The 23,995-nt window shown below is 40.3% G+C and overlaps 2 protein-coding genes across 2 annotated transcripts in view; one reads left to right on the forward strand and one right to left on the reverse strand.

Annotated features, from left to right (window-relative positions):
* RNF207 (ring finger protein 207) overlaps positions 1-13,172 on the forward strand; it is a 35,480-nt gene extending 22,308 nt beyond the window's left edge. The window contains exons 13-18 of the mRNA XM_072427320.1: positions 489-678; positions 2,739-2,924; positions 3,187-3,238; positions 3,904-4,021; positions 6,433-6,510; positions 10,234-13,172. Coding sequence (XP_072283421.1) covers positions 489-678; positions 2,739-2,924; positions 3,187-3,238; positions 3,904-4,021; positions 6,433-6,510; positions 10,234-10,396 — 787 coding nt within the window. The 3' untranslated portion in view covers positions 10,397-13,172. The remainder of the gene's footprint in view (positions 1-488; positions 679-2,738; positions 2,925-3,186; positions 3,239-3,903; positions 4,022-6,432; positions 6,511-10,233) is intronic.
* On the reverse strand, positions 13,005-21,465 carry ICMT (isoprenylcysteine carboxyl methyltransferase). The gene is made up of 5 exons (XM_072427321.1): positions 21,214-21,465; positions 20,227-20,315; positions 19,772-19,941; positions 19,037-19,254; positions 13,005-17,801 (listed from the first exon to the last, which is right to left on the reverse strand). The coding sequence occupies exons 1-5, from the start codon at positions 21,424-21,426 to the stop codon at positions 17,619-17,621; spliced, it is 873 nt and encodes a 290-aa protein (XP_072283422.1). The 5' UTR covers positions 21,427-21,465; the 3' UTR covers positions 13,005-17,618.
* Positions 21,466-23,995: the final 2,530 nt, after the last annotated feature.

The raw sequence follows: 23,995 nt of genomic DNA on the forward strand, positions 1-23,995 counted from the left end.
CATTTATATAAACTTTATGTTTTATTAATGCAAAAATCAAAAGTACAAACATACTGCTGCATGCTTGCTTTTTTTTACTGAATATGCATTTTTATTTATTTTTCTTTAGTTGTCTTTTTTTTTTCTTTATAACAAGCTCATTGCAGATTTCTGCCCGAAGAAAGAAACAAAAAGTGACTTTTGAGTCCGTCTTACAGAATTATACCATCCACAAACAAAATGAGCATGATTATTGTATTATTAATAATAATAATGTTAAAAAAATGAGTATAATGAGTTGATCTTAATTAATATAGGACGCGTTTCATGAACATTTGTTCACTTCCTCAGGAGCTTAATGCGATCTAAAGGCATTTTTCTCTTGCGTAAATTATAATGTGATTGCTACAAACTTTCATTTTAAATTGAATATTTTTTTACCCATTTGAAATAAAGAATCCTCATTTTGTCAGCTGTAGATTTCTATTAATATGTTTGATTTTGTTTAGGATCTCCAGTGGTCAGTGCTCAAAGACGTTGATAATGCCTGGATGTTCCTCCTGCAACAAAATGTCCATTACTGGGTCCATAGTCCGGAAACCCACCATGCACAGATACATCAGCACAAAAGTCCTGCTGGCTGAAGGAGACGACAACCCATTTACTAAACATTGCCGCACCTATGAGAATATGTACAGGGTAATGAACCACCAAACGGATTTCTAACTAAATGCAGAAAGAGATCAATAAGGAGGACCCGTTACTGATTTCTAAATCTAAATCTTAAAATGTTTTAATATCATCTCCATCAATCAGTTTGATTTGCAAGAAATAACATTTTTTCTAGTTTACTATATTAGTTACAATTATCTGTTTTTAAAGCTTTTTCTTTTGATAGTGTTGGATTTTGGAAATCTATTTCTAATACAATGGGCCTGGTTTATTAAAGTTCTCCAAGACTGGAGAGGAAAAACCTTTTATCAGTGAAGCTAGGTGATCCAGCAAACCTGGAATGGATTTCTTAAAAGTCATTTGCTATTTGTTAGCAAATGATTTCAGTCCTGGACCAGATCCACTCCAGGTTTGCTGGATCACCCAGCTTCACTGATGAAAGTGTTCCTCTCCAGTCCTGGAGAACTTTAATAAACCAGGCCCATTATCTTTCAGTCCTGCCTTCCCAACAGTTCCATGTAACCCCAACAGGAATACTCCTTCTGACTGTCATACTAACCTGAATAACATACTCTGCAACCCTACCATTAACCCTTCTTGTAATGATCCTACCAACTCTGACACTAACTCTTCCTGAACATTAACAGTAGAATTCCTTGTATTACTATCCTTAAAATTATACCCTTTGACACAAATCCTTCTTGTAACCATCATACTAACCCTGACACTAAACTGACAGTAAGAAAACAAAAACCCTAACACTAATACTCACTTGTAACCCCCATCATGGGAATGGAACTAAAGTCCTACTTTGAAAGTTTATGATTCAGGCAGGTGTTTATTGCAGAAAGGGACAGGTGATGTCCCTTCTGCAATATCTTACCTGCCTGATCGCTGCCCAGCTGTCAAGAGTTACCTGGCAATCCCAGCTTCCATTGCTTGTGCAGGAACTGAAAAAACTCCTACACACCTTCGTGGGAGTTACATCATCCCAGTCCAGGCAAGGAAGATGGCTGATAATTGGGATACAAAGGGGAAGATAGCAGTGCCCCCAATGCAATGGTAGACAGGTGAGTATCGATGGGTTTAGTTCCATTTCAACCTTCTTGTAGTTGTTTCAATTACACTAACCCCTCCTGTTACTATTAAAAGTGTTTTGTTATATCTGTTTCATAAGTGCAAAAAAATAACTGGTTATGCAAAAATAGATGGTTCTGCCAGCAATTCATTGAGCTTTTTACTTCCTATGCTCACGTCAGAGTTTTCTCAAGCACTACCCAGTTCACCTCTTATTGTATAGAGAAAATGAAAGGGGAAGGTGTTCTGTGACTCAATAACCATGTCCAGGGGTGACAGAGTTCACCTCTGTAAATACTATACAGTACAGGTAGTCCCTGGGTTACATACGAAATAGGGACTGTAGGTTTGTTCTTAAGTTGAATTTGTATGTAAGTCAAAACAGGTACATTATTTTAATAAATGCAATTAGGACAGATGTTTGTCTCAACATATTATTAGGCAGCATGGTGTCAGTTACTGTATAAAATCTTTAGTGTGAGTTAATCTCAAACAAAGCAATAAAAAAAAACAAAAAACGTCAAGGCACCTAGACATTCATTAACTTCTGGAGCGAGCTGTGCTTTGATATGCAAAAAGAAACAACTGCAGAGTTTGTCTTGGTCATTAAAGAGTTATAAGAGCTTGCAGAACAGCCAAAGTTTTCTTCTGCAAGTCATGCAAACCACCTCCACCCCCCCCCCCCCATCAAGCCTCCGTCCTGCACAATAACGAGCAGGTAAGCCCCGTTCGTATCTAGGAATCGTCCGTATGTCAGATGTCCTTAACTCGGGGACTACCTGTACTATGAAAAGGTGTTGTCATAACCAATCGGGACTTGTGTTTACCAGTCAAATCTGGAAAAAAACAAACAGAAAGCTTGAAAAAGAAATCGTGGCCACTATATCTACTGACTGCTGCATAATACTTTTATGTTTTTGGATTTAGATACACTTTAATGATTTCAGATGATTTGCTGTGAGGCCCAGGTATTCTTAGTAATGCTTTGGGTCAATTTTTTTCTCCTGCAGACCATTCAGACAGAGATCCAGAATCTGAAGGACCAGGTCCAGGAGCTGCACAGGGACCTGACCAAGCATCATTCTCTTATCAAGACAGATACAATGAGCGAGATCATCCAGAAGTCCCTGCAGGTGGATGTGCAGATCGCCTCTGAGTATTCCTCAGTGGAAATGATGAGGACGGCATTTGAGGAGGTCAGTTCTTTTTTCAGATGCATTGGCAGAAATTGGGATGACTGGCCAAAGGGAAGAGGGGTATCGGTGTGAAAAATCCTGAAGCAGGAGTATGTCTATGACAATTGTAGAAGGCATGGCCACAGGGCAGCCACTAAGTAATGTAACCTCAAAAATCTGCTGTGTGAAAAGTGTCCTCAAGAAATGTCTGTTGCCAACTTTTAGGTACTGTCATCATTTTCAGCCACAATTACAACTTTTGCTTTTTTTATTTCCACTTTAGATCTGGGAAGAAACTTACCAAAGGGTGGCAAATGAACAGGAAATTTATGAAGGTAATATGACGAGTTTCTGCAACAATTAGAGTTAATAATAATATTAAATATAGCGCTGTACATTAAATAGGGGTTGAAAATGATAGACAGATACAGGCAATACCACAGGAGGAGGAGAGGACCCTGTCCAGAAGAGCTTACAATCTAAGGGGAGGCGGAAGTAGCACACAACAGGAGTTTCAATATTCATAGTTGTAAAGTATTCTCTTGGGTACTAAAATTGTTTACTCTGATTACCCTAAACACTGTGAGCTTCTCATATTGTACATTAGATGCTACAGTCAGATCCCATGTCATTTCCTGTCTAAAATTAATCCATCATCATCTAGCCCTCCCCGTTTCATTCAGTGCATTTCCTATCCTTCAAATATGGAGGCTCCGAATCACATAGAGCCTTAAGGCATACAAATGTAGGCTACCTAGGATTGCCCAGTCTTCCAAACTGACATCCACCCATTGAAGCATTTTGATATTTGCATAATTTGGGCAGCATGGTGGTTCAGTGGTTAGCACTCTGGTCTTTGCAGTGGTAGGTGCCAGGTTTAAATCTTGGCCAGGACACTATCTGCATGGAGTTTGCATAAGCTTTATGCAAATCATATCAAACATATCAAAAGAATAAACTTCAGCTTTAATGCCCCAACCTGCTCTCTTATTTCCTGCAGCCCAACTACATGACCTCCAGCAACTGAAACAAGAAAACACCTACCTAACTACAATTGCCAAACAGATTGCACCATATGTACGATCCATTGCAAAGGTCAAAGAACGCTTAGAGCCCAGGTAGGAGAATCTTTACTTTCCAACGTGTTTATGGTTTAAGCATGTGTAACTAAGAAAAAATGTTTTATTTTTGTTTTTTTATACCTTTACATTCTGATACCTTTTTAGGAGTATTTTGGTTGGATACAACTTTCCCATCCTGACCCCAATTTTATCTGCTACACTAAAATCTAATCCAATCTAAAAAGGTGGAAATATTGTTGCTGTTGTCTACCATGGCACACAGTCATGTGACAAAACCCCTAGACATTTAGTCTTTCAATATCTAGGGATTTAAGCATCTAGGACTTAATAGCTGTCCAATCACTAGGTCTGCCTATATACAGGTAGTCCCCGAGTTAAGGACATCCAACATAACAGACGACTCCTAGATACTAACGGGGCTTCCCTGCTCATTTGTGTGCAGGACAGAGGCTTGATAGGGGGGAGGGGGCGGTTTGCATGATCTGCAGAAGAAATCTTTTGCTAAACACAGCAAAATTGACAAGACAAAATCTGCAGTTGTTTCTTTTTGCATATTAAAGCACAGCTTGTTCTAGAAGGTATTGCATGTCTAGGCTCCATAAAATTTAGTTATATTTTGCTTTGTTTGTGATTATCTCACAGTGAGGATTTTATACAGTAACTGACACCACACTGCCTAATAATATGTTGTGACAAACATCTGTCCTAATTGCATTTAATAAAATAATGTACCTGTTAGGATTTACATACAAATTCAACTTAAGAACAAACCTACAGTCCCTATCTCGTATGTAACCCGGGGACTACTTGTATTCTGCACCTTGATTCACCTGTCAGCTGGGACAACATGGTTGTTACCCAGTTATTTTAAAAGAGTAATTTCAGAATGGATTTTATTATATGCTCCACTGTAGGATGTGTACCCATGCTTGTTTTCCTTCTCCAGCTTGATTCTCCCAGATGCTTCAAAAATTCCTTTATCTATATACAGGGATTTGGGTAGATTGAATCAATCACTGGCTTTTTAACAAATTATTAGATTACCAAACCAGATATCCACATCTTCATGGCCACAGAGCCTCTATTCTACTACTTTATTCTCGTTAAAATATATGAAATATCAAGCATAAGGAAATATTGTCACAGGTGGGCGGAGCTGGGAACATAGACGTGCCACTATCGGCTTCAGCCGTGGGGTCAATGGCTGATGCATCTTACCAACATTTGCAAAAAATGTAAATAATTGTTTTGGAGGAATAACCCGTTCAATTCTGGACCGATCTAATGGTTTTACATAAAAAAAGGCAACTAAACTAATAAAAGGATTGGAGGAGCTCAGCTATGAGGAGAGATTAGCTGAACTGAATCTATTCTCCCTTGAGAAGAGACGTATAAGGGGGATATGATCACCCTATATAAATATGTAAACGGTCCATATAGAGAACTCTCTTCCTCTTTAATCACTTTGAGATCATTACAAAGAACAAGAGGGCACTCTTTGCACCTGGAGGAAAAGTTAAAAAAAAAAAAAATCTTTAAAAAAAGTTTAAGCTCCGGATAAGGAAGGGATTCTTCACTGTAAGGTCTGTGAAAATGTGGAATCGGCTCACTCAGGAAGTAGTTTCAGCAACTACTATAGATTGCTTTAAGAAAAAGCTGGATAATTTCTAGAAGCACAGAATATAACTGGGAAGTAAAAATAACAGTGACTGTTGGTCTAGGGAACATCCAATTGCCTCATGGAATCAGGAAGAATTTTTGAAGCAAATTGTACCAGGGTTTTTTTGCCTTCCTCTGGACCAACTATGTCTTATAGGGTTTTATATTTCGGATATGTTTATTTCCCTGGTGGTTGAACTTGATAGATGTGTTTTTTCAACCTAACCTACTATGTAACTATATAAAAGTTAGCAAAACATAAAGAATATTGATACTAGATGCTACCCGTCTGGCTTTTCCTAGCTTTAGGATTTTCTAAGTTACCAAGCAGGAGCAGATTAGTATGTCACAATGCGGTCAGAACATTTGAAAGGGAAAGTGAATTCAGTAACTCAGAAAGTATTAAAGTCATTGGCTGAAAATGGCAGCCAGACAACTAGCATTCTCAGAGGTCAGCAGATATTACACCGATCAATAGGGTATTTTGTTCATATATGCAGCTCTCATTATTGTCTGTATCACATGCCTGTCATGTGTATTTCTAGTGAAGACTATAAATGATAATGGTGAAGCTGACTGTGCAGACAAATCTAACTGTTGTCACCATCAAGACGTGTGCCATGAGCACCAATGATTGGAACAAGTGCATGTAGACATAAAAAGGGCTGCACAGGAGCTTTAACAAATTCAATGTAATCTTGTTAGTGTTTAGGTTTTTCTTGTACTGGTAATGTCTGTGCTGTACAAAGTATCTGCTTTGCACTTACCTGTAATAAATGTTCTGACAGACTGAAAGAACCTCAAGAGCTGAAGGATGATATCTGTGAGAAAATTCCTGAAGATTCTTCGATGGAGTTGCATGGCAGGTAACAATTTCATACATGATATATAAATCAATGTAGAGACCATATTACTATATATACTGTATATATGGGGGGTATTTATAAATCATTCACCTCATTCACCATTAGGCCAAGCTTTGGGCATTTATTAGAAAGTTCCGGTCTGATTTATTAAAGCTCTCCAAGGCTGGAAAGATTACAGTTTAATCGGTGAAGCTGGGTGATCCAGCAAACCTAGAATGGATTTCCTTTGCTAGCAAATGTTTTGAATCCTGGACCAGATCCATTACAGGTTTGCTGGTGGAAGTGTATCATTTCTAGCAATGGAGAGCTTTAATAAATCAAGCCCATAGTATTTAATATTGTAACTGCTGTGTTCGTGATGATTGGCCCCTAGCAAGCAGAGTGGGTCTTAGTTTTAAAATGTATTAAAACAAGCAATGCATAGGGATTTGAATGGCTGTGCATGAAAATAGAGTTGAACTGATGGGCAAAAATTAATAAATACAGTTCACAGGGTATGCAGTACACTAGTATGGGTATCCTGCCACATTTAAAGGGGAAGTCTATCATAAAATATTTGAAACATGGTAAGGCCATCTTACATCTGATGCTTGAAGCCCCATGAAGTTCTCTCGGTCAATTGAGCACAGGAAGCTCTTTGATTGGAGGTCTTACAAGTTTGACAGTCACATGAAAAAGCAAGACTGGACATCCCTGGACGAATCTCCAGTACCAGGTAAATACACACAGGTGATGGGAAAGGGGAAGGAAGTATGGATGCAGTTCCACTATAAGTCTCTAAGATTGTAAGCTCTTTTAGGCAGGGTCTGCTCCTCTTCTTGTGTCATTCATATCTGTCTGTCATTTGCAACCCTCTTTTAATGTAAAGCGCTGCACAATATGTTGGTGCTATATAAATACAGTTTAATCATAATAACGCCTGCTGGTTTTCTGAAGAGCACACAGCCTGGAGCCCTTTCTGTTTATACAGAGAATAGTGGGGAAAAAAATGAGTTCGAAAAAAGAGGAGTTTTGAGGGCCAAAGTATGGTATGAACTTGTAATTTTACATATATATTACATATATACATATCAAATAGAACAAGCATACAATGTAACATTCCAAATAAAAACTTCTGAACATAAACGGGTTTAGAGCATGTCCATAAAGAAAAGTAGCAGATCTTACTGCCCAACGCTCTTCACCTCTATTGGCTTCTTCAGGGGAGTTATCCAAATCAGAAACATTAAATAAGAAATCACATTGGCGATACTCTAAAGTAGACAGATAACAAAATTGTCCACAGATCACCAGTTCTTGGGATTCCAGTGTTGATTATTAGTTTAGAACAGGGGTCGCCAACTGGAAAAAAATAATATGCAACAGAATAATGTTAAGCTTATCATGTGTGCAACCTAAACTTTCTTGGTAACAAAAATTTTATGTATTGTGTTCTTAAAACATGTTCCATAAGATTTCTTTTGTCTACAAATAAACTTTATGTTTTTATCAGTAACTACAAACTTGAAAAAAGAGCCTCACTCTTCCTCTACTTCTTTCATTTAAAAGAGCACTCAAAACCCATCTTTTCAAACTCACCTACCGGTCTTATTTTGTCTAATAAACCCTCACTACTTCCCACCATTCCACATCCCCCCTCTTTTTGTGAGTTACTTCCCCCACCTCTTAAGATTGTAAGCTCTTTAGGGCAGGGTCCCCTCCTCCTCCTCTGTCACTGTCTGTACCTGTCTGTCATTTGCAGCCCCTATTTAATGTACAGCGCTGCGTAATATGTTGGCGCTATATAAATCCTGTTTATTATTAATAAAAATAATAATAATAATAATAAAGTGTATATAACTTTAAAGCAAGGCATGAATGGCAGCACTAATAGTTTATTCCTGAAAGGTTCCCTTTAACAGTCACAAGTCATGCTGATAAGCTAGAGCCGCTGGAATTTGTGGCAGATTGTAGCTCGCACTTCAATATTTGCATATTTGGCTTCTCTCCCAAAAACTAATTACATCCAATCCTCATATCGCATTGAAAGAATGTTATTTCATGATGATAATATGTCCATCAACAAGCTTGGAAAAAAAACTGATAACGCATAGCACGGTGGTTACACACGAAGGTTGCTGTTGACTTGTGACAGGTACTCCATAGTCATTTCATTTTGCATCTTGTAATTGAGGGAAATGTAGAACAGATTTACAATGGGAAATATTGCTTTTACTTAAAGGATCTTTTCACTTTACAATGAATTCACTTATAGATTGGCACGAACACCCATGGAAGACATCAATGGAGAGATCTCCTTGCTGCAGTCACTGCCTCTGTGCCAGGAGTGCAGTTTGATACTAAAGATACTCAAAATCTTTTGGCCATATTTCAATATTATTTGTAGGCTAATTTGAAAATGAACCCCAACCATGAAAAGTATCCATTAATATTTAACCCCCTCCCAATATTTAGTCTTAGCCTTACTGAGGAACTCAACCTGATGCTTACCCTTATATTGGTGTCACCACACTTTAGATGCATTTTCTGCACGTTTTATCTCTTAATTTTAATAACTTTAATCCCTTTTTTTCTTGGTAGCTCTGTGAACAACAAACTTTGGGTCTGGTTTATTACAGCTCTCCAAAGCTGGAGAGGATACACCAGAGCTGAGTGATCCAGCAAACCTGGAAGGAATCCAGTCCAAGAATCAAAACATTTAGTAGCAAACGCCTTTGAAGAAATCCATTCCTGGTTTGCTGGATTGCCCTACTTTCCTGATAAAAGTGTAATCCTTACAACCTTGGAGAGCTTTAATAAATCAGGCCCTTTCTTTGCCAGTAAGCAGGGTTTAGGCTACACTTACTTCCGTGCTGTATCCATGAAGGGAGCCATGGGTGTCCCTTAGGTTGGACTTCCAACTCATCCTCCCTTTTTTATCTCTATTAGATGGAGATTTAGTAGGTCAATTCACAAGCAATGGCAAGGACAAGGTTCTCGGCCAGGACACTATCTGCATGGAGTTTGCAGGTTCTCCCCGTGTTTGCGTGGATTTCCTCCAGGTACTCCGGTTTCCTCCCACATTCCAAAAACATGAAGTTAGGTTAATTGACCTTAGGCTGTATTAATGACAAATGACTATGGTAGGGACATTAGATTGTGAGCCCCTTTGAGGGACAGCCAGTGACATGACTATGGACTTTGTACAGCGCTGCGTAATATGTCGGTGCTATATAAATACTGTGTAGTAGTATCCTAGGAGGCTTTGGGCATACGCAAGAGGGGCTTTTCCCTAGAATGAAAAAATAAAGTGAGGATCTCATATATGCGTGGTGAGATTGGCACTTTCTTTTTACATTTGCAGCAGGCTATGTCACCTAATCTCATACATGCGCAGTGCGATGGAAAAAAATGGCTGCACTCATAGTTTCTTCCAATAAAGGAAGAAACCAGGACAGCGCAGGACCAAGGAAAGGCCAGTCGCGGTGGGATCAAGGGCTCTGTATAAAAGTATAATTTTTTTTATTTTAATGAAAGTTCTGCTTTAAGGGCAATCAACAAACAGAACATTGCATGGAATAGGCCCAGGACAATCCTTGGGTTTGTCGAACTTGTAGAACTCTTGTTAAACTTTATTTTCTGCTGACAAAGTTGCTTTGTTTTACTGGAATTGATGTGATCACATAAAAGGCATATCCCTTTAAGAATGTCAGAATTCCTCTAATTCTGACACTTTTATTCCAGGAACGAACTGACAATGTGCACAGAAGATCAACACGAAAAGCCATCAGAGATGAAGTTTGATAACCGAACGTTAACCCTGCTCAATGACGAGGTCTTGTTGAAAAGCAAAGACTATTATAGGCTGAAGCAGAATGTGTCATCCTGGCAGGGGTTAAATACATAAGAAGCCTTTAGAGTGATTTTGTTTCCAGCTAAGTTATCTTGAGAAGTAAGTGCAAGATGTCTCTTGATGCCCGTTTTTTCAAATGTTGAAAATGTTGAGTTGTCCACTGGATGAAGTACACATCAATTGTAAGGGATTCGGTTATAGTTGTTCATATGCAAGAATTAAATGGGATACCCCTCTACTTAGTGTTGGCCTGATTTATGAAAGCTCTCCAAGGCTTTCATCGGTGAAGCTAGGTGATCCAGCAAACCTGGAATGGATCTGGTCCAGGATTGAAAACATTTGCTAACAAATAGCAAATTACTTTAAAAAATCTATTCCAGGTTTGCTGGATCGCCCAGTTTCACTGATGGAAGTAAATCCTCTACAGCCTTGGAGAGCTTTCCTAAATCAGGCCTATTGGCTTTATTAAAGCTCTCCAAGACTGCAGAGAATAGACATTTATAGGAGAACCTGATTGATCTAAGAAACCTGAAATGGATTTCCTCAAATCGCAAACTGGCAAACGTTTTCTATCCTGGACCAAATTCCTTCCAGGTTTACTGGATGACTTAGGTTCTCCCATGATAGTCTATCTTCTCCAGACTTGGGGACTTCAATAAATCAGACCCATTGGGTTCAGTCTTGAGGTCGAAATTTATTTGGGTGCATAACAGCCCTTTTCAAAATTTACCCATAAGCTCAGACAGACATGAGGTCAGGCTGATAACAGGACATCAACTGTGAGATTTTGGGTGATCACTGACCTTTGACAGTCAAACTGGAGTGTTAGAGCAATATGTAGATAAATCTAAAACAGAGTGGGATATATTTTCTAAAACTATGAAATTATAATGATGTAAGAACAAAATGTCAAGTTCCTGGATTAGCTTGGTCTATAAACAGCCATTACTAGACAGGAAAGTCCTGTCAGTTGATCCTGATCATGGTTGACTTGCATCTGTTCCAAGAGATGGTGAATAGATTTTTCATGTACCTAGAGCACATTTTTTAATGTATTTATGTTGTCTTTGAACCTAGCAGTGTAGTATGTGTATGTATATATCTATATATAGCTTCATATTTACTATGACACTGGTAGTGTATAGTATGTTGGGGAAAGTGGGAGGGTTATAATTTTGCAAAGCTTGCAAGGCTTTGTACACGTCTGATAAGCACCCTGCTGGGTTTTCCTCTATTGACTTGCATAGTGGCCGTTTCTGATCGATGAGCATTACCCTTCATCATGTGCGCAGCGTTTGCCCAACCACGATCAGCAACAACCACTATGCAAGTCAATAGAGGAAAGAACAGCGGAGTGTTTCTCACTTGTCCTCTACTTTCTTCTCTCCATAGAACAGAATAGGCCTTCTATGTACAGTGCTTATTAGTTCAACTGTCACTGGAAACTATCCTGAAAGATCATTTCCAGCAACAAAAATCGGACGTGTATGTGGCCGTAATCTGCCATAAATGCACAGCTTTTAATTTCCTGTTGCAGGCTAAAATCAAAGAGAGTGGGTGGTGTCAGCCCTGCACCCTACAGTTTCAGCTGTATAATAAACAGATCAAGTTGACTTGCAGAATGCAAATACAAAACAGGGAGAAACTCAGATTCAATCTACAAATAGATTTGTAACAATATAATTTTATTTTAAAGTTATATCTGCTAATATTTACAGAAGCAGAATGTGAATCAAGAAAAACAAAAACAAATACAAACATGGTAGGATACACAGAATAATAAAAGAATTCAGAAACTCAACTATAGAAAGAAATTAAAATAGAGAAGGGTAAGAACATCTGTTGGGGTTGTTATGCTTTAATCCTTTTTGGGGGAGCATTTTGCCTCACTTCCTGTCCTTCCGGCAATGGTAAAAAAAAAATGAAAGGCTCCTGTATGACAAGCTAAATAAGCAACAAATCCAGCTCCTATGTGATGTCCTATCCTGACAAATCCTCCTTCATCCTCTCCAATGTTCCCCCTCCCAGACGTTGCAGATCACAGTGGGAGGGGTCAGTGCCGTCAATTCAAAAAGTAGTGGGTGGGGCTGGGTGTGGTCATGTGCTGATTGACAAGCAGGCTGGTGATTGTAAATTAAATGTAAAAGATTGTATGGAAATTTGACCTGAAAATAGACCAACCTCTGAAGCTACAGTTTGATTGGCTCAATTTTAGGTCAGTGCTATCTGCATGAAAAGGTACATTTTTTTGCATCATTTTGAATCAGCAGTAACAATGCAGATAGCCATGCCCCTACAACATTATTTTACCCCCTATGATTCAGACAAGTACAGCCTACATGAGATAACTCTGCCATGGATGCAGGAGCAGTGCAGCATTGTCAACCCATCACTGATTGTAATTCAATTAATTTTATTAAAATAGAACTATTCCATGCTCCCGTAAAAACAATCATTTATTAGGAGGCCATTGGACAGTTTTCCATTTTCTTCCGGTGTAACAGGTCATCACCTAGCCAAGCAGGTAGGTGTAAAATGAACAAACTGGGTCACAGCAACAATTACCTGCTAGAGGTTCTTACCCTTCCCTCGTCATTTAAAGAAACATTTGGGGCAATAAAAAAAAGAAGAAGAAAAAACAAAACACAATTCACAAAGCATGGAGTATTTGAAAATGATTTTATTCAGTCGAATGGATTGGCACCCTGTTCTTGCCCAGTAATCAATGAAATTGCCGGCTTTCTATGAAACATAATAATGAAATGTGTAGTTGACATTTGATTGTCTGCATGCACAGCTTGAGCAAAATAAAGTGCACCTGTCATTTGCACAGAGCTGTATATTGTATTGTTTTACCACCCTGCCACCGAAAATATAAGAGCAATGCAACGCAAGAAGTAAAGTCAACCAGTGAATTGGTAATGGTATCCAGAAAAATAAGTCAGAAAACTTTGTTTATTTTACCTCTGATGTGTTTTTGTAATATACTCCTACCAAATTCTGAGACTTTAGCCCCGCCCCATATTGTCATCATTGTGCTTCAGTGTGTCGGTGGTGCTGTGGTTGGTGTGTAATAAAGCTGGTCAGTGCTTTGTAACCCGGGTTCCTCCAGAGTTTTCTAGGGGTTCCTTGTGTAACAAACTTTTTATGCCTCTCAGGTTAGTAAAAGTGACACCGTTGATATGTTTGGCTATCTGTAAGGGTGATATTCTTCCCAATGTCCAGCAATGTAATAGGCATTCTTCTTACTGACCACCAAGCTAATATACTGTGAGCTGTAATATAGTAATTATTGCAGGGGATACCTAAGACCTGAAAGTTCTTTCAAGGTTTCCCCCCATGTTAATAAGGCCAATAAAGAAGTAAATGGAACCCACCATCAGATTTACATATTCTGCATCAGATAGATGCAGAAGATGAATGACGAATTGATGAATGATGAATGACACGGTTCTATCACTATGTCTATCTGGAGTGACATCAGAGTGCCTAAAACACATACAACATCTTCAGTTCCACCTTTTCTGCATTAGGATAATTGATGAATTGGAGGTTTTATACACAGAAACCAAATTTCATTCAAATGATTTCATTTTATGGTTCCATGACAATTCTCTGAAGGATTCAATTTTATTCAAGTTTCATAAATGAACCCTCAAGTTTCCAAATGAAAATTACAGAATAAAAGAAAACTTCTTATTGTTTGGTATAGCAAGTGGCCTTCCCGATTTTCTTTGCTACAGAGAATACAATGAATATATAACACTCGGATCAGTCTTTGGTCTTTCATCTTTCTAACCTCATTAATTCCAGACTCTACATTTACAGCTTGATGAAGATATCAAACAATGATCAGATAAACAAAAATAAAAAAAACTCGAGAGTTTTTAGAGGAACAAGAAGGGAGACATCATCAAGTTGCCTGATATCCCTGATTCATCTTCCTATCCGATCAAACATTACAGAGGTTGGTGAACTTTGTTTTAGTATTGGTCCCTCTCTCATGTCACATTGTCATGTCATGGGGAAGCAGCTGTGAAACTCCGCTGCTGGTTCCGCTGTCCACATACCAAACCGTGACAACCTTTCGGTCAATGAGGCCAATTCTTAATTCTAACAAGTGCTAGTAGTAAGGGAATGTAGAACAGTGCAATACAAAGATAATTGTGCTCAACTGAAAGAAAAAAATATTACCTAGTTGTCATGCTTCTTGACCATAGAACAATACAAATTCTTAAACATATGCAATAAAAGTTACCAGTCCTGTAATAATTTCCTACATATTTTTAAAATAAAAAGGGAAATATAAGGAAAAGGCAGAACAATGGAAACATATTTCGGTTTTAGGTCTCCTTTTCAGAACAGAGGATTAGATCTAAGATGTTATACACGGAGATGAAGATGGTAATATGATAGATGTGTACAGTGCACCAATATGCACTAAAGCAACGCAGCTCCATTGCAGGAGTGACTTTTCCAAAAGTTATTACTTCCATTAAACATTGGATTTTGGGGGACCCTAAACCATCTGGCAGAGACTAATTCTTCACCAAATAGCAGTAACTATGTTTTTAAGGTTTTCCAAGTGCACTCACTTGTAGTGACAGATGTACTTTAACACCTTTTCACACAATTTAGTTATTTTTATTATTAAAATTGAACTCAGATGATAAAAAAAATGCCCTTTGGTAGCTCTTCTCTTTGTAATAAGCCTATTTAGTATAGGGAGCTATAACAGAGAATATGTAATCTCTATCATTGCCTTTCTCCACACCAGCAGCCAGTTAAGGAGGAATTAAAGTTCCAATTTTACAAATGCTTGATCAGAAAGGTCTTTATTAAAGGAGATGTCCCTTCTGCAAGAACGTGTCTTACCTGCCCGATTCAGGTTTCACATGCAGTGTTAGCTTTGGTTGCCGGGAAAAGTCTGCAATTCCAGCTTGCAAGTGATGGGGATGAATGGACTCCGACACGGCTGCAAAGGAGTTACATTATCCCGGCACGGCAAGTTAGGATAGCCAAAGATATTATCTGAGAGGTAGAAGAGAAGGAAGATAGTGGCGCCTTGTCATGGAACACAACATGCATACAATGCAGGACTGGCCGTGCAGCACTGTACACAGAGAAATTATTGTCATGCTTACATTGCAGGGGAATGAGCCAGATGCTGTGGAAAAGAGGAACACCATATATAAAGACTTACTAGAAAGAAGGGAAATACCAAAAAGCATTTTTTTAGAAGTTGTCCTTCATTCAGCTTTAAGAGACAGGAAAATTATCAGCTTTGCTTTTCTGTGCTACCTGGACAGATTGTTGGAACATTCATAAGTGCCTTATTTTGCTTGCCCCACTATCTGCACCAGCCACAGTCTGTATTCTATTAATACTTACAGTAAAGCTACTCAAACACAAACAATAGTTTTAGCATACAATGTATAGTGCTTTGCATATTAGAAAAAAAACCACAAAGTTTTCCAAATTATGAAATCAGGATGTAAGCAATAAATAAACTGGTGAATGTTTCTAGTTAAGTGCTGATGGTGCCTGAAATCTATTTCTGTAGCACAGGACTTTTCTACCGCTCTAGTTTTATATCTTTGGATAAGACTATAGAACCACGGCAAACAACAAGCGTGTGTCTTGTATAATCACATGTAGGTCTTGCTTAAAGCTAGCATAAACAATGGTCACGTTTCCACCACAAACCAATGCATTTTAAGTTGAGGTTTAATTTAATCTCAGGGAACAATAGTGACCATTAATAAGTACGGTATCTATTTTAAATAATTGATTTCTCCACCATGATTGGTCAGCCAGGGTTTATCACCAATTATTTGCCAATACAGATGTATTATTGGTTTATTTAACTGATCATTACTTTTTAAGACTTTATGTAGCCTAAGGACTCCTTCACACCTATTAGAAATGTTGTAGTGCTTTCCATTTTTGTCATTAAGCACATATCCCATGCAGAGGTACCATTCATAACCAATTGCACCACAAAGCATTTTTATGAACGTGCAACAGTTTTAGGTACTTCTGAGATTATTTAGAATGTAGTGAAAAAAGAAAGTGCTTTAAAATTCAAATCCCATTAGAAGCAAACAAAAAACAAGCCCCGGGATCACATGAAGACACAGAGAACACACATTAAAGACCTAGATTACACATAGACGCTTTTTCCATCATTTTTAGGCAGATGAGCACCCACCAAACGTCCGCTAATTGCTTCCCCCACCCCTAGGAGCGTTAATAAAACTAGATTCTGTGTTCTTAGACACCTTTTGCATGTGGTTGTCACTTCCACCAATCCAAACACCTGAACCTGTCAACCTCTATAGACAAAAGGTGAATGTGGTTGCAGGCGACAGGTTACATATGGATGAAAAGCAGCAATAGCACAAAACAAGTAAGGAATAACATTTACAGAGCCGATCACACTGACCTACATTGGATGATCCAAAATTGGGCATGCCGCTTTAAACCATCAGATGTAATACTTTATTTTTAAGGGAAGTCTCTGCTATACTGCATGTGGTAACATCAGGACAACACTTGGAAGAATCAGCTGCCTTTCCGACACCAGGTAAGGAAATACTAAGGAACATTTGTATAAGTGCTGAATGTGTACATAATCTGCGTTCCAATCCTATAAACCATCCATCACCTTCACAGAGTGAGACAATTAACTTTTTTTGAAATATGAGGGTATCTGGTTCTTGCTATCCAATCAAAGAGCTGCATTCACTAGGGTGATTTGTGCATTGCTTTTACTGCTTGTACATCATTGGTTGTCTTGGTGTTCCCAGCATTTCCATAAAACATTACGTTGTGCATGTCATTGTAGAACCAGCATTTGTTTTTTTTCTGTAACATTCATGCATATAAACGAGATAGAAATAGGAGCAATGTACTAGCCATGTGGTCATATTATGATATATAGAAAACATTCATTAGAAAAAAAAAAAATGGTTGACTGAAATGGACGAGGTATACACTGTAATCCCAGTTTTGCAGATGTTTGTTGGGAATACAAATGGAGCCATTGAGCCTCCTAGGATCAGCGTGCCAAAATCATTAGCCTGCTCTTGTATGGACTGGATCATCGTAGCCCTTAGTTAATCCTCATTTGAAAAAGGACAAGTGTGTAAAATTGGCTTCTACATGTTCTCTGTCAGACGGCGGTCCAGATAGCGTTACGTGTGCCGATCGTCGGGAGCAGACGTGTTTCTAGATCCTTGAAACAGGAAGTCAGACGTGTGGGCGCAGCACCGAGTTATGGCTCGATCTTAACTCCATTTATGAATGGTAATCCGGTGGGAACGTTCCTCTTATAATCAATATACTGCTCTCCGAAGAAATGGATCAGGGAGTATTCCTCTTCTTCCACCCGCTCGCGGAAAAACCTCCAGGAAGCCAGGGTGTAGCCGACCAGACAGATTGGATTACACAGCAAGACCTGAGAGAGATAAGAGAGGAGAGTCAGAGATGGAATAGAATTTCCGTGCAGGAATGGATTTTCTTCTAAAGGCGACGCCATCATAGCCTGTATTTAAATCCAACATCGCCAGGGTTCTGCGCACGTGTCCAGCCATATGACTTTTGCAAAGAGACTACTGCTTTCACACTGAAATCAAGGGCCTTTCTCTACAGCAGGGGTCAGCCAGATACAGCCTAGCCAATAGTCTGTTACAGCCTAACGCCCCCCGGGTCAATCTGGCCTAATCCTGGCCATCAGGGGTCCGCAACCCCGGCTCCAGAGCCGCATGCGGGGGTAAGGGGACATTCCTTCTCCTCCATATGCATTGCGGATGAAGGGGGTTTCCTTTCAGGGGCAATGCATACGGAGGAGAGGGATTTACCTTTAGGGGTGTTCCTTCTCCTCTGTATGCATTGTGGAGGAGTGGGATTTCCCTTCAGGGGCCTTCCGGGTGGGGGGAGGGCAGAGCCGTCAGTGCAGGGCTCAAGAGAGAGTCCGGCCTAGTGTGCCTTCTTGACCTCCTAAAATGGCCGAATAGCCAAAAAAAAAAATACTGACCCCTGCTCTACAGTATGCAGCTACTCCAGTGTTCTCCTCAGCCCCATTTAGCTGGGCGCACCACCTGGCACTTTTCGGTAACTACCCACCTGTTTTTGGGTGGTTACTGAAGAGTTGGGTCACAAAACAGGGGCCGCCACCAGCCTACAATTTCTTCCCACCAAGCTTAAAAAAATCCTGGGTTGAACATTTTACTATGTGGCTGCATTCTAAAGGCAACAAACTATAAAGCTTTAGAAAAAAACTTGTATACCAGCTAGGTAAGTGGGACCAAGTAGGGAGTTCCTGGCATAAATATGTTAAAAACACAACATCTTAACAACATATACAGCCTCAGCCAATAAAAGACAAAATAGGGTCACAAAACCATCATAAATGATACAATAGGTAAAATGCTACCTAAACGTTTGATCCCAACACATTTCGCAGATACAACTGCTTCTTCAGGGGATAGATAGCAGATAGTAGATATATACACACACACACACATACATGCACACACACAAAGCGTTCCAACTATAAAACTTTACACACTTTTTGTTTTAATGCCCCTGGAATTGATAACAATCATGTATAGTGGGGCATTAAATAGGCCTGTGGGTGTTTGAGCCTGGTACATGATACAAGTTGGAATCCAGACCTGATTGGCACAGTACCTGGGTCCCGATGCTCCAGTAGAACCACCCGACGTAGGAAGGGTGCCTGAACCAGGAGTACACGCCCGAGGTCACCAGAGTGTGCGTTTCTGACTTCTCGTTCTGGACGATATGGTTAAAGTTGGAGCCGGCGGTGAGCATTGCAGATTTCCTCAGAGCCTCCCCGAAGAGAACCATCATCAGTCCGATCATACTCAGCCATGTGAGCTCCTTCAGGTCTGCAGGAGAATATCATTCCCATTAACACCAGGAGACCATACAGCCATAATAAAGAGATACTCATCCCCCCCCCCCCCCCCATTACCTGCTCCATACACAATGCCACAACATCCCCATGATAGGGCTTAGATTGTAAGCTCTGTGGGGTAGGGTGCTCTGCTGCTCTTGTGTAACTGTTTGTATCTGTCTGTCACAACCCATATTTAATGTACAGCACTGTGCAATATGTTGGCGCTATAAAAACAGTTTACTATGTCAAATCATGCAATAATGGGGCTGCTCTCCTGTTGCAATATCAGCTCTGATATTAGAAAAAAAATGCTTTGCTAATCTAAGTCAATAGGAACTTTCCATGCCCTGAGCCTAGTAACAAAAATGCCCCCTCCTTACCCCTTCCTCTATAGAATGTTTGCACTGAGGGGTGCGACAACAGGCACACCAGGGCCCCGCAGAATGACAACGGGCACCCCGCGGTCCCGCAGAGCTCACATTTCACGCCAGCCCTGTAAAGCTCACCTGGACAGATGGTTTTCTCAATGGTGAACTCCACCCAGGAGGAGATGGCGGCCAGTGTGTACTCCAAGCTGTGGTTCAGCAGGAAGGAGTCCAGGGACAAGCTTTTGGGGTTGTTCACCGCCGTGATCAAGTATTCCGAGTAGTGGAAAAATGACAGGGAGCACACGTACCTAGAAGGGGGAAGACACAGCTCATCTGTACATTCAGCAAAATGAAATCGCATCGCTACTGCTTAGGTTGGCATCACATCTGTTCAGATCTTTTCGTCACAGCACCTGTTATAATGCATTGCAATAATATGCCCTGTATGATGCCAGGATCTTGTTTTGTATTGGTCTTATAAATGGCATCAATGCCCTTTTTGTTACCCCGCTATGTATCTGACATAACCCCACCCCCCAGTACATCATCCTCTGGCAGTGCTGTGCAATAATACATCATATATATGTACTCACCAACCAAAGTGCCTCCATTGAGATTGGCTGATACCCACCAGTATCCCGCAGCCAAAGGCAAAGCCCAGGAAAGCAGCTCTGATGGCCACCTGAAAACACAGAAATATAAAATCTTATTGCAGGGACCCCTCTGTCCTAATCCTCATCCATTTCCCCTATTGGTCAATGACACTGCCTGTCATAGTACAGGAGCAATAGGAAGTAGGAGAAACAGAGAGGGTGTGTGGTCATGTCTTACTCTTCAGTATCCCTATTGGTCGTCAAGGCCATCTGTCATTTTATTGGGCCAATAGTGAGCCTGAGGAGGGAGAAGCTGAAGTCACATTACGGCTAACTTTCCCTATTGGTTAATGAAACCACCTGGAATGTTAAAGGAATAAAAGCGAGCGGTGAGGGGTTAATCCGAGATATCGTTATTATTAGTACTGGAGATATAAAATACCGTTACTCCCATTTCACACAAGTCATGTCTATACCCCTCGCCCGTCCCCCTGCTCAGACCGCACAGATCATTTTTCTGTATACAAATTGTTTTACATGATGGAAGGAGAAGTTTTATTTCCAGGGATTTAGAAATGCTCAGATGTGATTGGCTGTGATGGAATTCTTTATTATGGACACAGAGAGTGCAGAGCGGGGTCACTGATCGGCTTTGTTTCCTGTCAGTGTCACCGGAGCAATCCTATTAGTGGAAATAGCACAAATCCCCCATCCCTGTCCTCCTGTGACCCCCCAACGAGAGGCTGTCCCTCTCATCCCTTCTTCCCCTATGCTGTCATTATTGCCCCCTCCCAGGTACCAGGGCTGTCATTATTGCCCCCTCCCCCATGCTGTCATTATTGCCCCCTCCCAGGTATCAGGGCTGTCATTATTGCCCCCTCCCCATGCTGTCATTATCGCCCACTCGGTGTCAGTGCTGTACCCGGTCCCCTCTAGGTGTCAGTGCGGAGATTGCTGCCCCGGGTATGAGTGCAGAGATCAGTGTACCTGGTACAGATGTCCCCGGTAGAGGAGCAGTAGGAGCCCATTCAGGACGGCTATGAAGACGGTGAGGATGATGCGGCCGCCGGTACTCCCCAGAAGGCCGGGCCCCAAGTCGGTGTATCGGTTGCTGAGGATCGGCAGGAAGAACACGGACACCCCGAGGAGGAAACTCACCGCACTGACTCTCCCCTCCACCACCAGCCGCTGGCCGGCCATCTTGGAGGAGGCAGACAGGAAGCCCACAGCGCATTTCCGTCCGGGAATGGGGCGTGTCCTCTATAAACACACAGAAGAGAAGTACCAACAGCGACCCTTGGCGGCCGGATGATGTTGGCACAGAAATTACTTTCTGCTTAAAACAAATCTAACTATTATTAATATTATTATTATTATTATTATTAATAATATTAATAATAAAAAACAGGATTTATATAGAGCCAACATATTACACAGCGCTGTACATTAAATAGGCGTTGCAAATTACCCTGCCCCGAAGAGCTTACATTCTAAGAGAGTAAAACACTGATACAAAAATAAATGTCCACCCATCCATGTCAGCATATTGCGTAACATCTAATAAAGTCTCCCACACTGCAGGATAAATGCTCCTTTATGTCCAGGGTGGATGTAAAACAGGATCATTGGCCATCTTGACGTATCTGCTGCACATGCTTTCAGGTGTTTATTTATTCCCAGCAGGGAGCTTTGCCAGGATCGTACATTGAACTGCTCAGAATAGGGACGAATACAAACAGACAGGTAAGTTTATTATATTGGAGAAGAGACATCTTCTGTCCCATCTGCAATAAAGAACCTGAGTTCTTGCATGTTCTAGGTGTAGTTCTTATCCTATCCAATGCACCCCTGCAGACTCCACTTCTCTGCGACCAGTTTTTGCAGCCTGACCAATAGTTCAGCACTATAGATGGAAAATACCATATGGCCCCCCACAACCCAAAACCGGTCAAAGCTGCGGACCACCAAAATTTTCTCACAGACCACCGGTTGGCGACCGCTGATGTAAAAAGCCAAGAAGCGTGCTGGATGCAAGGGAACGGATTAGGTGGGTAAAAGTACAATTTACATTACCCCTCGATATAGCATTTAACCCTTGCAGGTTTGGGCTAGCCCTCTCCACTCCATCCTTCGAAAAAATGTTTCTACTAAACCTTGTGTCCAGCTTTAAATGCATAAAAAATCATTTCTTATTCCATATATATATAAATTCCATATTGCAGTAGTTCCATATATCAATTTTGTTCGCAGAAGCATGATGCACATTAGACGTTGTTCCCTGAAGAAGCAGCAACATGTGGTGAAACGAGTAGGGAATGTGAGATCATTACACAGGACCCATTCAAAACACTGATAGTACGAGCACTTAGCGGTACGATAATGCATGCCAGTGCAATATGCCCAGTTTACACCAACACACTGCATTGGCGTGCTGGGCAAAAAGTGTGCATGCTATATTTTTTTTACTGCAGCTGCTTGCAACACCTATATAGACTTGCTGGAGCGAGTGCATGGGGACGAGAAGCGGCTGTAAAGTAAGCCAGGAGATCAGAAACACTGAGATTAATATTAATATTATTATTATTGTTATTATTAGGCGCCAACATATTACACAGCACTGTACATTAAATAGGGGTTGGAAATGACAGACAGTGACACAGAAGGAGGAGAGGACCCTGGCCAGAAGAGCTTACAATCTAGGAGGTGGAGGATGCAATTATTATTATTATTCTTACACAGTATTTATATAGTGCCTTCATATTACGTAGCGCTGTACAAAGTCCATAGTCATGTCACTAGCTGTCCCTCAAAGGGGCTCACAATCTAATGTCCATCTAATGTTCATTCAATGCAACGAAGAAGAAAGAAAATATATTCTAACGGACAAAAACTTGGCAATTGTTTATGACTCCGGCTTGTTTTTGTTTGCACTTAACACAATGCTGGGAGTTAGAGTGGAATCAGACTGAATGGAGAAGACGTAGCTGTCCGGCCTTTACAGAAAAACATTTCACAGACCCGGCTTCTTTTTTCCAGATGGTTGATATTTGTTTTGAAGGAAAGTCAAGCCATACATAGAATCTAAAAGAATTCAAAGTGAATGCTGGAAGACAATGGCTGGAGAAACCCACACTGCTCATTCAGCGAGTTCAGAATAAGAGACTTGGTAAAGTGTGGGAAGCTGAGCACAGGGAGGAAGATAAAAGGCGGCGCACTCAACTACAACAGGGATGAGAGGGGCCAGACTGACTGATGGGTCAGGAGGCCATGGGAGACCAAAAACACCGGACAATACAGACGACGTCACCTCCAAAAATGCCTTTTAAGTGGTAATTTAGGAAAAAATAACAAATGATCAACTTTTAAATCTTAGTGAAAAGTTTGAGGTCTGTAAAATATGATCTGTGCAAAAGAATTTACTAAATGGAGTATGAAAGTTTCAGAGTGGAAAGTTTCAAAAACATTATTGCATAAAGATATATAAAATTAAAGGGGTTATTGTCCAGTAATTGCACAGAACTGGAGGTGCTGGTTAGGGGGTTCCTACATTTTTTGGTTTTCATGGTTCTGTCACTGCTTTAGAATTACTTTGAGCTGAACTATACTGGATATACTGGATAAAAAGAAATAAAAAAAGGTTCTCATAATTATTGGGGTGGCATGGCGGCCATATGCAGCAGTGGGGTCCCAGATCAATTCTCCTCCATGAATCTGCAAAAAGTTTGTCTGTTCTATTTGTGTTTGTGTGTTTTTTTTTTCTTTTTAAATC

The sequence above is a fragment of the Pyxicephalus adspersus genome, chromosome 11 (assembly GCF_032062135.1).
Source record: "Pyxicephalus adspersus chromosome 11, UCB_Pads_2.0, whole genome shotgun sequence".
Lineage (NCBI taxonomy): Eukaryota > Metazoa > Chordata > Amphibia > Anura > Pyxicephalidae > Pyxicephalus > Pyxicephalus adspersus.